The sequence below is a fragment of the Rhineura floridana genome, chromosome 7, assembly GCF_030035675.1.
Source record: "Rhineura floridana isolate rRhiFlo1 chromosome 7, rRhiFlo1.hap2, whole genome shotgun sequence".
Taxonomy (NCBI): Eukaryota; Metazoa; Chordata; class Lepidosauria; order Squamata; family Rhineuridae; genus Rhineura; species Rhineura floridana.
The window spans coordinates 93,034,350-93,050,613 of NC_084486.1; the positions used below are offsets into that span (position 1 = coordinate 93,034,350).

The window sequence follows — 16,264 nt, forward strand, 5'->3', positions numbered from 1 at the left end:
AGCCAATGCGTCTGTTCTGCGTCTGTCTTAAGATCGGAGCTGTTGTGTTCAAGAGTTTTTGTCTATTTTTCTTACTCGCCGAGGCGGGGTCTACCTCCTAAATCGCGTGTTTGACCTCTATACGCTCCCGTCTCCGGATTCAGATCCTGACCGCCTTTCTTCTAATACAAAATAACACGGTTGTTCGCTGGCATCTTAATGTACTGACCTTTTTACTGATTTTTGTGCACAGCAGGCCAGAGACATCTTTTTCTTCAATACTGTGTTTTTATTGCAAAGTATAGGATACTACGCTATATAAGTTGTGAGAGGAAGCACCGTTTCTAGAGTACAATGATTACATCTGTTAATACACTAATTTGCTGTGTGTAATGCGGGTGGACAATCACGGCTGAGCTTCTACACCGTACATAATTGGTGCATCTAGGTAGGTACATCTTGGCAAGCCGCAATGCTTAACGGGAGGGGAAAAACGACGTATGGCGAAATTCCCCTTTATACAACGATTAAAGGTGCAAAGCTCTTTTGTATGTAATCACCTTTATTGTTTGTAAATATGCAGTGAATGATTACTCAGAAGTAAATCTCACTGTGTTCATTGGGGCTTTCTCCCTAATAAGTGTGCATACTTACCTAGGATTAAACCTAATTAAGTTCAGTGAGATTTACTTCTGTGTAAAAATGCATAGGATCGCACTGTAAAGGATGAAGGAAGGAACCTCATCTTGGAATGGTTAACTGAAAAAAGAGTGGGTAACATAACTCACTGTTTTGTTAAAAGTATGCTCATAAACATATATTTCAACCTAGCCTTCATTACTCTATAAGGTAATTGAAATGAGCACCCTAACTAATAAGAAATAATAATAGACAAGTATATAAATACTTCCCCCTCTAAGATTCACACCTTAACGTGGTGAGGGGATTTGAGAGTGACAAAGAAGCCGAGAGCAATGCCATCAGGAGTCTAAACCAAGAGGCTAAACTCCTAGCAGTCACCCAACGCAGAACAGTCAAAGCTGTCAAATTTTGACAAAAATTTGTCAACAAATATGGAAAATAAAACAGTGGCCCACAGACTGGAACCGTTCAATATACATCCCAATTTCAAAGAAAGGGGATCTCAGGGAATGCAGTAATTATCGAATTACTGCCTTAATATCCCATGCAAGTAAATAATGCTCAATATTATATAACAAAGGCTGTCACCATATATAGAGCAAGAAATGCCAGATGTGAAAGCTGGATTTAGAAAGGGAAGAGGTACCAGAGATCATATTGCAAACATACATTGGATAATGGAATGGAGCAAGGAATTTCAGAAGAAAATCGCCCTGTGCTTTACAGATTACAGCAAAGCCTTTGATTGTGTTGATCACAAAAAACTATGGAATGCTTTAAAAGAAATGGAGGTGCCACAGCATCTGATTGCTCTGATGTGCAACCTATACTCTGGACAAGAGGCTACTGTAAGGACGGAATATGGAGAAACCGATTGGCTCCCAATCAGAAATGGTGTGAGAAGGGTGTATTTTATCACCCTATTTGTTTAATCTATATGCAGAACATTTCATACGGAAAGCAGAATTGGACCAAGATGAAGGAAGTGTGAAAACTGGAGAGAGAAATATCAATAATTTAAGATATGCAGGCTATACCATACTACTAGCAGAAACCCGTAATTATTTGAAACGAATGCTGATGAAAGTTAAAGAGGAAAGCACAAAAGCTGAACGTCAAAAAGACTAAAGTAATGATAGCAGAAGATTTATGTAACTTTAATGTTGACAATGAAGACATTGAACTTGTCAAGTTTTATCAATACCTTGGCGCAGCCATTAACCAAAATAAGGCAATAGTCAAGAAATTGCAAGAAGGCCATGACTGGGGAGGGCAGCTATGAGAGAACTAGAAAAGGTCCTCAAATGCCAAGATGTATCACTGAACACTAAAGTGAGGATCATTCAGACCTTGGTATTCCCGATCTCTAGGTATGGATGTAAAAGTTGGACATTGAAAAAAGTGGATAAGAGAAAAATCAACTCCTTTGAAATGTGGTATCGGAGGAGAACTTTGCGGATACCATGCACCACGAAAAAGAAAAATAATTGGGTGTTAGAACAAATTAAACCAGAACTATCACTGGAAGCTAAAATATGAAACTGAGGTTATCATACTTTGGATCATGAGAAGACATGATTCACTATAAAAGACAATGCTGGGAAAAACAGAAGGGAGAAGAAAAAGAGGAAGGCCAAACAAGAGATGGATTGATTCCATAAAGGAAGCCACAGACCTGAACTTACAAGAGCTGAATAGGGTGGTTTATAACAGATGCTACTGAAGGTCGCTGATTCATAGGGTCGCCATAAGTCGTAATCAACTTGAAGGCACATAACACACACATAAAAATACTTCTTACAAAAGTGCATGACACTGAGACCAAATGCATTATTATAAGTAATTTAATGTCCTAAAACACTGCCCTCATTTTTCACATAATGTTGAGCCAAACCATGGCTTAGCATAAATGAGCAAATGTGTGGGCTTCCACAGAGGAGATTCCTGCTGCTTTGCTCCTTGAGCTAAACTACATTCTGACTTAGCATGTAGTCTGAAGATGGTCGTTTAGCTCTCCCAGACAAACCTTGAATTGTAATCCATAGGACTAACCTCGGTTACAGCTCATGGTTAGTCTGGAGAGAGCTAAACCACGCAGAACACACTAAGACAGACTATGGCTTAGGTCAACACAACAGCAAAAAAACCAGAGGAGCAAAGCAGTCATAATCTCTCCTCTGGAAAGCCACTCTTTTGTGCTAAGCCATGGTTTGTCTTAGTGTTATGTGCAAACTGGGTCTCTGAGGTGCAAGCTACAAATTACTGATCAAACCTACATGTTGACAACAGATTGAACAAACCATAAAGCTGCCCCTTTAATATGACTTGGGTGTCTGCCAGCAAAGCACTATTAGGAGAAATCTCATAAGGAACATCAATTATTTTGAAGAGTAATGTTTCTACACTGTTGATTTCAGCTGTGCTGCTCTCTGTCTGATCTTTTCTCCATATTTATAAGATCCCTGATGCCTTTGCTTTTTCTCTAGAATGATGGATGGCCTGTCACTTCCTATGGACACATCACTCTACTTGGTTGTTCTTTTCATTGGCTCCCACCTTCCTCCTAGGTCATCCATTTATTGACTAATAAATGCCTTCATGCTCATGCACATTCCTATTTATCTTCTCTTCTTTCTCTTCATACCTTCCTTCCATTCCTCTGGCATTCATTCTCTACAAACTGCAAGATTACATTTTTAATATCACAGCTGCATCCTGTCTTCCTTTATTAGTAGTAGTAGTAGTATTAGTCACTTTCCTTACAAATGCAACTCAAAGCGACTTAGAACAATAATAAAATACTAAAACCAATTTAACAAACCAATAATAATATAATATTAAAAAAGCACTTAAAAACAGATCCCTTGCTACTCCAAATACTACTGGAATGTTTTATCTCCCAATATGCAGCTGGCTCTTTCTGTCTGTCTTTAGATTGTGACCCTGCAGGCAGGTCAGACTTTTTGTAATCTTACAATGCTTAGCAATATTAGATGTCTTAGGTTTTTTTAAAAAACCTCTAATAATAAAGGATGTCACAAATACATGTTACACCATGTAAGATGAGTGGTGTGGAAGCTGAGGACTCCAACTCCCATTTTCCCTTGCTATTGTCCATGCTGGCAATGGGAGTTGGCATCCAACAGCATCTGGAGCAGAGCTTGGAAAAGTTACTTTTTTGAACTACAACTCCCATCAGCCCAATCCAGTGGCCATGCTGGCTGGGGCTGATGGGAGTTGGAATTAAAAAAAGTAACTTTTCCAAGCTCTGATCTGGAGGGCCACAATTTCACCACCCCTGTTCTAAATTCTAGAACCTACTGTCTGTAACACCTGCAGTGTTCGTAAACTACATTTCTTCCACTCAAATTTTTATACTCTACCTATCCATGTTTCCTTTTGTTGGCTATATGTGTTCTCCCTGTACATGGCCTACTCTTGAGCTGGTAGTATTCTACTAGTTTAAACCACATCACTCATGGTTTGCTCTGTGGTTCTTTTGAATAATGGAGTTAGAAGAAAATAATTTTTTCTGGAATTTTAAAATGTGCAAAGTTCAGGATAATTGTTTCAGATGCACACAGAACCAATTGCCAATGAGTGTAATGCCATTCACAATAGACTAAGCAAAGAAAGATAGAATAATCCATTTTAAAGAAAGACTGAAGCATCTTAGCAATTAGTTTTAAATTTCTTTTTTAACTTGGCTAGGAAATTAGGGAAATAGTAATATTCTAAACTTGTATCAAAGAACCTTAAACTGAATTTCACAATAATGTGAATGAGGAAATCTAGACTTTATACACATTGTGCTAAATGTCAAAACACAATATTCCAGTATAAGAAAATGAACATGTTGCCTAGCACTTGGAGATATCTATATGAACACTATGAATGTGTGTTTAGATGACCCCTATTAGTTATCCCGCACTCCTTATTCTTTGTTTCATTATCATGCCTCATTACAATGAGCATACAAGAATATTATGAAGATTGTATGCCATATTGAATGTATGGACTACATGACTGGCCACCATAATAGACTAGGTGAGGGACAATAAAATGAAGCTCAGTCTTGACAAGATTATGATTATTTTTATTTTTATACCACCCTTCCTCCCATGGGAGCCATGGGCAAAGTACAACATAATAAAATACAATGCATACAAAAATTAAAACAGCTAAGAATACATCACCAAAATATACAAATACAGATTCAAAGCTGCTGAAGCTTTACATCAATATTTATGTCTCAAAATCCTGGGTGAATAAATACATCTTCAATTGATGTCTAAATGTCATCAGTGTCGGGAACAATCACAGTTGCATGGGGAAGGAGTTGCACAATTGGGGGTCTGTCACAGGGCTTATCCAAACGGAGAAGGATAATCCACGGTTTCCATATTCGGTTTGTCATCTGATAGTCCTCACTTTGCCTTTTAGTTCACTCTTTCCCAATTTAAAAAAACACTTTTTTGCACCCGCACACGCAGCGGTAAGACCCCTACATTCTTTTTTATTTTTCCAAGCTCCGCCTCTAAAACCTCCCCCTATCAACCAGTTGGTCAGCAAAAAAATGACGTATGCTCCTCTCCCCCTTTGCAACGAAGCACAATATGGCTGTAAAGGAGTTCTCGCTGTGGAAGGAAAGGGAGAAGGAGGAGGGTGGTCGGTTTCAGCCTGCCTCGGAAAACTTTGTCAATTTCATTCTACTCCTTGGGGTTTTTGCTTCAAATCATTTCGCTGCAGGAAGGAAAGGGAGAAGAAGGAGGGGTGACACGTTTCTTGCTTTTTTGGAGAAATAAGTGCAATTGCCAGCATGTGTATCTCTTTAAATATCCATAAAGGCAGAAAAGCATACATTCGTTTAAGCATAATATCGCAAATACAAACAAGAAAGGGGCTGCTGGTCGGTTTCACGCCTGCCTCAGGAAAGCTTTGTCAATTTCATTCACACACCCCTCCTTCTCCCTTTCCTGTCTGTGGGAAATGATTTGAAACAAAAACCCCAGCCAGTAGAATGAAATTGACAAAGCTTTCCGGAGGCAGGCTTGAAACCGACCAGCAGCCCCTTTCTTGCTTGCTGTGCATTGTAGATCTCATCCAGAGCAGCCGCCCAGTTTGCAGGCTGGCAAAAAATAAAATGCATCTGCGTAGTAGTTGCAGACCCCCCCTCAACACCCCACCATTGCGATGATTGGTTCAATTTTCCCAGGCTTATTCTTGCACATGCGCAAAAGTGCAGATACGTGATTGGCTGGAATGAGGAGAAAGGGCAAGGGGAAACGCCCAAGAACCACCCATCAGCTGTAAAGTCCGCGGTATTGCATCCTACCTCCTGAAGGCACAGCGGATGATTCCCGATTTTAAACAGCAAATCGCATTTTTGCCGGTATTGCAAGGAGCGGATTTAACCCGCAAAAATGTGTAACAGCACGAGACGTCATTTGGACGACCGAAAAATAATGAACACACATAGCAGGCTTGTCACATATTTTGCAGTCGTCTGGATGAGCCCACAGAAAAGGCACTGCCCTGAGTTGGCATCCCATATGCCACACTCATTGGTGGTACTTTCAACAGGGCCTCACCTGCAGACCTCAACACCCACGTTGGTTGGTAATGGGGATGTGTTCCTTTAATTACTTAAGCCCCAAGCCATTTAGGACTTTGTACACCAATACCAAAATCTTGAATCAGGCCAAGTAGCTCACAGGCAGCCAGTGCAATGTACTCAGAACTGGCGAGACATAATCCCATCTGGTTGCCTCACTAACAACCTGGCAGCTGCATTCTTCACCAGTTACAGCTTCTATACCATCTTCAAGGGTAGCCCCATGTAGAGCACATGTCTGTAGTCCAAACATGTGGTCACTGGAGCATGGGCAACTGTGACCAGACTATCTAGGTCCAGAAATAGCCATAGATGGTCAATCGGCTAGAGCTAGGCACAGGTACTCCTCCCTACTGAGGCCACCTGCACCTCTAGTGACAGCTCATAATTGAGGAATCTACATACCTGCTCCTTCAGGGCGAGTGCATCTCCACCCAGAACAAGCTGTCTCCCTAATGCCTGGGAATGAGAACCACTGAACCATAACGCCTCTGTCTTATCAGGTGTCCTGTCTAACCCCAGGTGTCTCAGACACAGGAACATGGGTTTGCTTTTTCATGTTGCTTTTAATGAAAAACTTGAAGCAAGAATGATACATAGATCAGATTACATAGTTCTCTAGGTCTCTCTCAAGCATCTCTAGGTATGACTCCCCTGCTGCTCTGCAAGCATGCCCCTGGAAAGAGATAGATTAAAGGCAGATCTAGAGACTGAGAATGCCCCGGAGAAGGGGTAACAGGGCAGCCATTTGCCAAGCCGCCATATCTGAAGTCGTCTGCACCTCTGGGGCAGGATTGTTGTCATCTGGCACATCACTGAGCTCCTCTGCAAGCTCGCCAGCCCCCCCTTCCAACAGATCACTGGGCCTCTCCCCTGGATCCAAGTCCTCCTTTTCTTCTGGGCCACTCTGCCAAGAGTTCTCCATGGGGCTCATGGCATCAAGATTCACCCTTCTATAGTAACTCTACCTGGACAGAAACAGACCAGCCATAGGTATCCACATTCTGCTAATCTCCACATTAGACTACTGTATACATAGTGGGGCATTTGAAGACTGTTCAGAAACCATGTATCTGGTCAATGACTGAAATAAATTGTTGTTGTTGTTGTTCAGAAACCAGTTAGTGCAGAATATGGCAGCTAGATTGTCAAGAGAGACCGGGCTTTATGATCATACTATGTTGTGCTATGCCAACTGCACTGGTCTCTCAATTTCTACATCCAGTTCAAAGTGTTGTTTTTTACCTTTAAAACCATTCACAACTTATGACAAGGGTACTTAACAATGGGTCTGTCGCCTTATATACCTACATATAAAGAGGGCCTCCTGCAGATGCCCTTACCACCTGAATGAAGTGGGTGACTAGCAGAGACAAGGCTTTCTTGGTGGTGGTGCCCCAGCTGTGAAATACCCTTTCAAGAGAAATTTGTCTCACAACATACTTTACTATTTTCCTTTTAGCACAACACAAAGTCCTTTGCATTTTCCCATTCTTTTGAGATATACTTTTAATCATCACTTAGAAAAGCTATATTGTGAGGTGACTAACAAAATAAACAATAATACTGACTGCTTTTATGATTTTGACACTTTTTATTATGTTTTTGTATTTACATTTTAAGTGTTCTGTAAATCACCCTGAAGATATGATTGAGGGCCAGTATTAAATATTTATAACTAAAGCTAATGCACCAGCTGTGAACCCTTTCAGACAAACAGTCCAGTTGCCCATGTTCAAGTAACATCCCGATGTGTTGTACATTGGACTGTCCTTGAAACTACTTGGAGACTTCAGCTTCTTCAAAACCACAATGACTAATTATTAACTGGTCCTGGCTGCCTGGAACACATATAACCAATATGAAAACTCTTAACTAGCTTCCAGTTCTTTAACAGGTACAGTTCACGGTACTGATCTGGACCCAGAAAGCTTGAGACCAGGATGTCTCACGGACCTCCGCTCCCCTGAGAGCCCAGCAGCTAACACCACTTTAAGAGCGGTCATCAGGGGCCCTGCTCTGGGTGCTGCCACTTTCAGACATGAGGCAGATAGTGGCCAGATATAGACCTTTTTCTGTTGTGACCAGGTTATAGAACACTATACCAAGACAGTTGCATGGCTCCTGCTTTACTTAATTTTTGGATACAATGTTAAGACAATTTTATCCTTCTTAGCTTTGATGGCTGTTAGCATGGAGGTTTGTTTTCCTCTATGTTCTATGTATCGTCCTTATAAGATGCTAATTAAAAATCTGTCTTTGCTGCTGAGGATGAGGAAATCATAATGTTCAGTCGATGCATGGCATGAAAAACATACATCTTTTATATTTTATTTATCTGCTTTTTATTTTATCAAAAAGAGAACAGAAAATTCTTGCTGCTAAATAGGTTATGTGTTATTTAAAACATGGATTGCTGTCAGGATCACTAGTAAGAATGATCTTTATTCCACCCCACAATTAGTAGTGACGGTGCTGTCAAATGCCCTTGAGCTCTACTGAGCATGCTCACTTTTTCTGGTCCGTTCATTGCCTTTGATTCTTTAGCTGTAGCCTCTCTCTCTTCAGTGCCTGTACATGCAGACAGAAGAGCGGATAGCAAAAAGAGAATCTACATTCCTGCTGCATACTCTGTGAAATAACAACATTTGGTTCTGTTTCTAAATTCACAATACTGTTTGGATTCCCAGGTAGCTATGATTCTGCCTCTTTTCTTTGAATTTAAAAGACAGAGATGGGTATACTATTGAATGCTGGAGAGTATATTTCCTCCCTTTAACATCTCTTGATCTTGGTATATTTTTGAGGAATCACTTACTCAGCCGAAACAAGAGGTAAATAATTATTTTTCCTTCTTTGGTTGTTTATTGCTCTTTCTTCTTGCATGATAAAATTATATCTCAGCTAATGTCTATTTAAGCAAAACCTTCCTGTTTCCATTAAAGTGCATCACATATTTGCAGGCATGTAACTGTAAAGCTGTCATCTCTTCAAACCATGAATGGGTTTCACTGGGAAATATCACAGAGCAACTGTGCCCAGATTCAACCAAATTATAGTAAACAGCTGATACTACAGCTAGAAATTATGTCTTTTTTGTTATAAGGAACACCCTCTTGTCACTGTTTGGTTGAGCATCCTTTGCACAGAAATCTCTTCAATTGACTTTCACTACCTCTGAGGGTACTTCATTCCCTCCTTGTATTGAGATTGGGATTATTTTTTCAACATTCCTGCTGCCTTAGAATCTGACAATTGACTATATCTTAAATTATAAGACAATGCATTTTCTGATATAAAAGTAAAGACTGCAGAGGTGGGGAGTGCAGGAAAAGGTCAGGGAACATATTGAAGTTAATCCATGCTTGCATTAGAAGAAAACAATATTAAACTTGGCATTTGAACTATTTTAGTTGGCAGCATTGGTACAATATCCCTAAATATTAAGAAAACCCATTCTTGTTAGTCTTATAAATTTTAGGCCTGAGTTTATGAGCTGTTGTGCCTGCAAATAAATAAATAGATAAATGTTTAGGACTGAGCATACTAATTTATGCACCCATGCAACATCATAACTGTGGTATTGCATTAGCTTTCCAAACTGTTTCTGAAGATCATACTAGTCTGAGGAGGCCGAGGAGGAATCGAACTGAAGGTGACATGTATGCAGTATCTTCATCCTGAAGGTTTTTAGCCACCATAGAGACACCTATGTTAGCAGAGCCACATTTCATAATTTTGAGTGTCAATTGTATTTTACATTTTACAATCTGTCTTATAAGGATTTGACCCTAAAAGGTGGCCTAAACGTATTTTAAATAAATAAATAGATTTCATCTGATAGAGTACTAAGAGGTATCAACAGCAGTGGAAATTAGTATTGGTACACAAACTCAGCATTTTAGGATGTATCTGCCACCATATATGCAGGATAGCTAAATACCACTGTAGCTATACAATGTTCATGCATGCTGTATGGTGCCCCCAGGTTAATTATGCATATCTGCAGGGCCAAACTCTGTTGACACATCATCTTCACACCACAAATCTGATTTCTGCATCTAGCCATCACAAGATATTTACATTCTGGGTCAAACTGGAATCCGTTAATATTTTAATTAGAAGTAAAGAGCCCCTTAGATAAACCATTTCTAGAACTGCAAGAGTGTAATTTAAAGCATAGGAATAAACTGTGTGAGTGTTGCAGGGGAGGTAAACACCAAACATAAAATTTTAAATGTCTAACAATAGCAAATGCATTAGTGATTATAGCACATTATATTCTGTAGGATTATGCTAGCAATTTTTAAATGATGCAGAATTGTAACCAGAACAGATTTATCACTGCTGAATTAGTTATAATTTTTTTTCCTTTATGATCAGTCTTAGCTATCTGAGGAAATGGATACTTCACCTTCCAAACAATATCCAGTGAAAAAAAGAGTGAAAATTCATCCTAACACAGTGACAGTGAAATATACTTCCCATTATCCACAGCCTGGTGAAGAGGGGTATGAAGAAGCTAACGAAGACAATGAGAGTTTTGTGGAAGATAATCCAAAGAGAAGACTGCTCAGCAATGGCCAACGGAAAGGAAGGTCCTTCTTTGGGACTATTGACATCCCATCTCAGGAAGGACAAAAGCCAGAAGCCAATAAAAGTGGACAAGAACAAAGTTTTGTAGACAGAAGCATTTTTCAGTCCAGAAAGACTTGGGCAGTGCTTTTTGGATCTGCTTTGGCCCATGGTTGTGTTGCCCTGATAACTAGACTTGCCTCTGATCGTTCCAAAGTGCCATCTCTAGAACTGATCTTCATTCGTTCTGTTTTACAGGTGTTTTCTGTCTTAGTTGTGTACTACTACCATGATGACCCTTTTGGACCAAAAGGATACAGACTGCGACTGTTCTTTTATGGAGTGTGCAATGTTATTTCCATTACCTGTGCTTATACTTCCTTTGCAATAGTACCCCCAAGCAATGGGACTACTATGTGGAGAGCTACTACCACTGTCTTCAGTGCCATTTTAGCATTTTTATTAGTAGATGAGCGAATGGCTTACATTGATGTAATTACTATAGTGAGTAGTATCTTTGGTGTTTGCTTGGTCATGATCCCCAACATTGTTGATGAAGAAAATTCTCTGTTGAATATCTGGAAGGAGGCCTTTGGTTATACCATGACAGTTATGGCAGGTGTGACCACTGCTCTCTCCATGATAGTATACAGGTCCATTAAGGATAATGTCAGCATGTGGACAGCACTGTTTACCTTTGGTTGGACTGGAACAGTATGGGGAGCCTCTACTATGTTTTTCCTTCAAGAGCCAATAATTCCACTGAATGGAGAAAGCTGGGGCTATCTCATTGGCATCTGTATATGTTCCACAGTGGCGTTTCTGGGTGTCTATTATGCCTTGAGCAAATTTCATCCAGCCTTGGTCAGCACAGTGCAGCATCTGGAGATTGTCATAGCCATGATCCTTCAGCTTCTTGTGTTACACATCTTCCCCAGCATCTATGATATGATTGGAGGAGCTGTTATTATCATCAGTGTCTTTTTCCTTGCATGTTATAAACTGTCTTGGAAGGATTTAAGAAAGCAAGATTATCAGGATATACTGGACTCTTCCATTAAATGAATGCCAATTATATTCTGTTTACTGCCATGTACAATTAATATGCATTCATGTATGTCTTTTGTATAGTGTTGTTGACGGCATACTGCTGTTTCATGTTTGACTATAGGAGGGTACAGCTGCTCCAATATAGCTCAGTGGAGTTCCACTAGAAATTTCTGTTCTATGTATGAGAAATGTTTTAAAATGTGAACGCTGTGGAAATTAGATTTTATTCTTAGCTAGTATATAAGTGCCAATATTCAATATAGACAACTCTGTTCTAAAAAAGATGTATCATCAGAGTCTAACAGACATAATTGGATCCTACAGTTTTTATATCAGACTATGATATTCACTTGTGTAAACCAGCCATTTGCAAGGTTCCAGGCAGGGCAGTCTTTGAAAGGAAATAGCAAGCTGAACCCCTTAGCTTCTCATACTAAAGAACCAGATTTATCTGGAAGTTTTTACAGGGGTTTGTCATGTTATAAGTTTCATCACTTTATCTGTTCCAGGCTGTCTGGTCCATAGATGGTTCTTCCAGATTTCATCTGGCTTGTCTACCTGCAGTTCTTCCCTTGAACAGAGCTCAGTGGTGCTGTATAGGCTGAAATGTTACATGGCAATCTCAAGTCACAACAAGGGCTTGCTGTGGGCTCAAGACTAGAAAGAGTGTGATTGCAGAAAGAAACTCAGTAGGTGAATGTGGACTCTGAAGGAAAGGGATTATTGTTCATGGGAACCATATTCACTACTCATTTTTAAGATGTAATATTTCATAAATAGAAATTTTAATATGTATGTGGTGGTGATGATGATGATATACTTAATCTCTGCTGCAAGAATTATGTATGATTTTTTTCTAATACCAAACCTTTGGCTATTCTGCATATGCTGATAATTACTGTTTGCAATAGCTCCCATTGTTATAAGTCCCCATCCCATTAAAGTGTTCTTGCAACAGCAGGCAATAGTATAGGTACAAATAAAAGCCGCAAGCTCCCTCATAAAAATACAATGTGGCCCAGGAAAGGGGAGGGCTATGAGAACTTCAGATCCTCTTTGGTTCAGGGTTACCTATGGTGCCTGAAGTCAATACTGTTTTAAGTAGAAGTGCCAGTTCTAGAGATAAGAAGCATCCATTATATTGTATCACCCTCTGGTTTCTGGAATAAAGGATGGTTCTTTGAAATACAGTTTCCATCTTATCCTTTAATATTGTTGTTGTTATGTGCCTTCAAGTCAATTATTACTTATGGCGAGCCTATGAATCAGCGACCTCCAAGAGCATCTGTCGTGAACCGCCCTGTTTGGATACTCTGTTCATAGGGTTTTCGTGGTAAGAGGTATTCAGAGGTGGTTTACCATTGCCTTCCTCTGAGTTTGGATGCATCTTAGTCTGGTGTCTCAGCTTTGACCATTCCGCCTTGGGTGCCCCTGCTAGGAGTCTAGCCTCTTGGTCTAGACTCCTGACGGCATTGCTCTTAGCTTCTTCAACACTCTCAAATACAATAAGATGAAAAGTGGAAAGGTATATACAAAATTAGGTGATGTCTGAGGTATCGCGACCCCAGACTGTAAAGTATATATAGTGCCTTATAAAAGTAATCCGACCCCTGACCAATGATCTCATATTACTGAATTACAAATGGTACATTGTAATTTCATTCTGTATATTTTATTTTGAAACACTGAAACTCAAAATCAATTATTGTAAGGTGACATGGGTTTTATGTTGGGAAATGTTTGTAAGAAACATAAAAAACTGAAACCTTTTGCAAGGCACTTTAGATGTTAAGAATTGGAAACAGTGTGGTGCCTCCAAGGAATCCCACAAATTAGCATCCAAACAAAGGAACACAAGTCCCCTAATACCACATGTGTCAGGTCCCACCTGGGGAGTCCTCGTCAGAGGATGACCTGGAGGCTCTGGCTTTAGATCCAGCCCTAGCCCCTGGTCAGGTTCCATCTGAAGGTAAGGAGCCAGGGTCCTGCAACAAGGAAGAACTGTCTGCACCTGTGGTCAGTTCAGTCTCTGACACTGAGGTTGAACGGGTCCCTAACCCAAGAAAGAAGCATTGCCTCAAATGCCAGTTGGAGGCTTTGCCCATCCAGAAAAGTGCCCAACTAAGGTCTCTTCAGGAGTAAAAGTCTGACTGAAGGTGGTTGATGGGAGTCAGCTGAGACTGAGAGTGTGGTTCCAGCAGGTCCAGCTCAAAACCACCGGTACATGTCTGGAATTGCTCCTGGAACAATGTATGTGACCTGTTAGCTGACCTCCTCCTGACTCCAACCCTGATCCTGGACCTGATCCTGGACCTGCTTCTGGACTTGCCTTTGCCCTACTTTGCCCATGGACTGACTGGACCTTAACCTTGGACTGCTCTGACCTTGCCTGTTGCCTGACCCTCTGCTGTAGACTCTGCTTGTTTGGACTGGCTCTGTATACTGCTTTGGTTGTTGCCCACATAGGTATTGTTGCTGGCAAGTCTCTTGATTCTTCAGGAGCCTAGTAAGAACAGGACAACCTGGAGTCCCACAGCAATTCAAGAGTGGAACTAACAGATCATGGTGCCCTAACTTTTGGTCCCATTACTTGCTCCAGGAGGATACCATGATAAACAGTACCAAAAGCTGCAGAGAGAGCTAGGAGAATCAAAAGGATCACATGTCCTCCATCTTTCTCCCAATGTAGAATAACTAAAGCAGTATCAGAAGCCAGATGAAAATTTTTCTGGGTAATCTGTTTCACCCAGAAGTGCCTGGAGCTCTTTGGCTACCACCTTCTTGACTATTTTAGCCTGTGGAAGATTGAATACCAGATTATGGGAATCAAGGGCATTATTTTTCAATAGAGGTCTTACCACAGTCGCATTCAGACCGAATGGAGCTACACTATCCCTCAGTGAGGTATGAATTATCATAAGAAGCCGAGTTCTTAGTTTGTCTGGGCTCTCTAGAATCAGACAGGAAGGATATGAGTCAACCAGGCTGACACAAAACAGTTCTGTGTCCACATCTGGGGTCAATAACTAAATCATCTAATAGAACCTAACTAGAGAATGATTTTGACAGCTCAGCTGTTGACTCTGATACACTGGTGCAGGAGTAACCAATGTGGGATCTTCAGGTTCATGCCAGCTGGGGTGTATGGGAGTTGTAGTCCAATATCTGGAGGGCAATACATTGGCTACCCCTGAACTTTTGGAAGTAACTAAGATCAGACTGGATGTGACGTCATCTTGTCAACAACAAAATCTTGTCAATTTTAAATGAAACCCACCACTGAGATTTATTTCATTCATTTCCATTGCCTGGGTTACACAAGCAAATTCCTTAAAGTAGAAATGAGTGCATTATAGTGAAAGCTTCTGAATTCTTATCCTCCATGTGACCCATTTACTACACAGATGTCAATTCAGTCATTTTTAAAAAATTTTACTTCACGTATATGATTGCAACCTTAAGTGCATTGTTTGAAAAATATTGATAGGTCATACGACTTCTCTTTTCCTTCTCCCAATTTATTTTTCAAAGTTACTGGCTTTTTAGTTAGCTTCCAAAGCTAAACAAGCAGGACAATGTTGAGAAATATTAGGATGCTCCTCGAAGAGAATTAATGAGAGAGCTTCCCCTCTCTCATCACATCTTCTCTCCTCTCGTGTGTACGCTAAGACCTGCACACAGAAAGTTGAATTAAAAAAAAGTAGGCAAAATATTATTTGGGAAAAGTTGGGAACATTTATCAGCACTCCCTGTTAACGTTGCCTGTGTTGAAGGTAGGCGTTTCATGTAAAAACAGTGTTTTATCTGATAAGCCTCACTTCCCTCAGCTGCCTAACCTGCCTCGCAGTTTCGAGGAGAAGGTGGGTTGAGCCGTCTGCCTGCAATAGGAAAGGTTCGAAGAGCTGTCAGTCCGGGAGGAGGATGTGTGACGGGACAGAGCTGTCTCCTATTGGCTGGCCGTGTTGCTATGGTAACGAGAGACGCTGCTGCGGTGCTGCGTCGGAGAAGCCATTGCCGAACTCTAAGCAGGTATCTTCTGCCAGTGCCAACCAAGGCCTTGCAGTAGTTCTCAGGGCAGTCGGGTCCTTTTGGAATTTTAAGATCGGACAACGAGAGTCAAGTGAGACTCACCTTTGAGTCATCATCATGCATCAGACTGGACTGCAAATGTGGCGGTCCTAATTCGAGATAACATCATAGTTACGAGGGCAGTGTCGCGAAGGCGGCAATCCTGAACACTTTTACTAGGGAGTAAATCCTACTGGGCACAATGGAGACTTACTTCCACCTAAACATGCATAGGACTCCACTGCAAATGACACTGCTGATGTTTTATACCCCTACTTATAACTTATTAGCAGAATGCCTTAATGATAATGCTCTAGATCGGGTAGTAGCGTTATG

The 16,264-nt window shown here is 40.7% G+C and overlaps 1 protein-coding gene across 2 annotated transcripts; it reads left to right on the forward strand.

Annotated features, from left to right (window-relative positions):
* SLC35G2 (solute carrier family 35 member G2) lies at positions 1 to 13,027 on the forward strand. 2 transcript variants are annotated; one of them, XM_061636515.1, is made up of 3 exons: positions 1 to 427; positions 8,926 to 9,069; positions 10,619 to 13,027. In XM_061636515.1, exon 3 carries the CDS (start codon positions 10,637 to 10,639, stop codon positions 11,873 to 11,875), a length of 1,239 nt encoding a protein of 412 aa, XP_061492499.1. In that variant the 5' UTR covers positions 1 to 427; positions 8,926 to 9,069; positions 10,619 to 10,636; the 3' UTR covers positions 11,876 to 13,027. The 2 variants fall into 2 exon arrangements, with proteins under 2 accessions (XP_061492499.1, XP_061492500.1); XM_061636516.1 differs by lacking the exons at positions 1 to 427; positions 8,926 to 9,069 and adding an exon at positions 8,775 to 8,925.
* Positions 13,028 to 16,264: the final 3,237 nt, after the last annotated feature.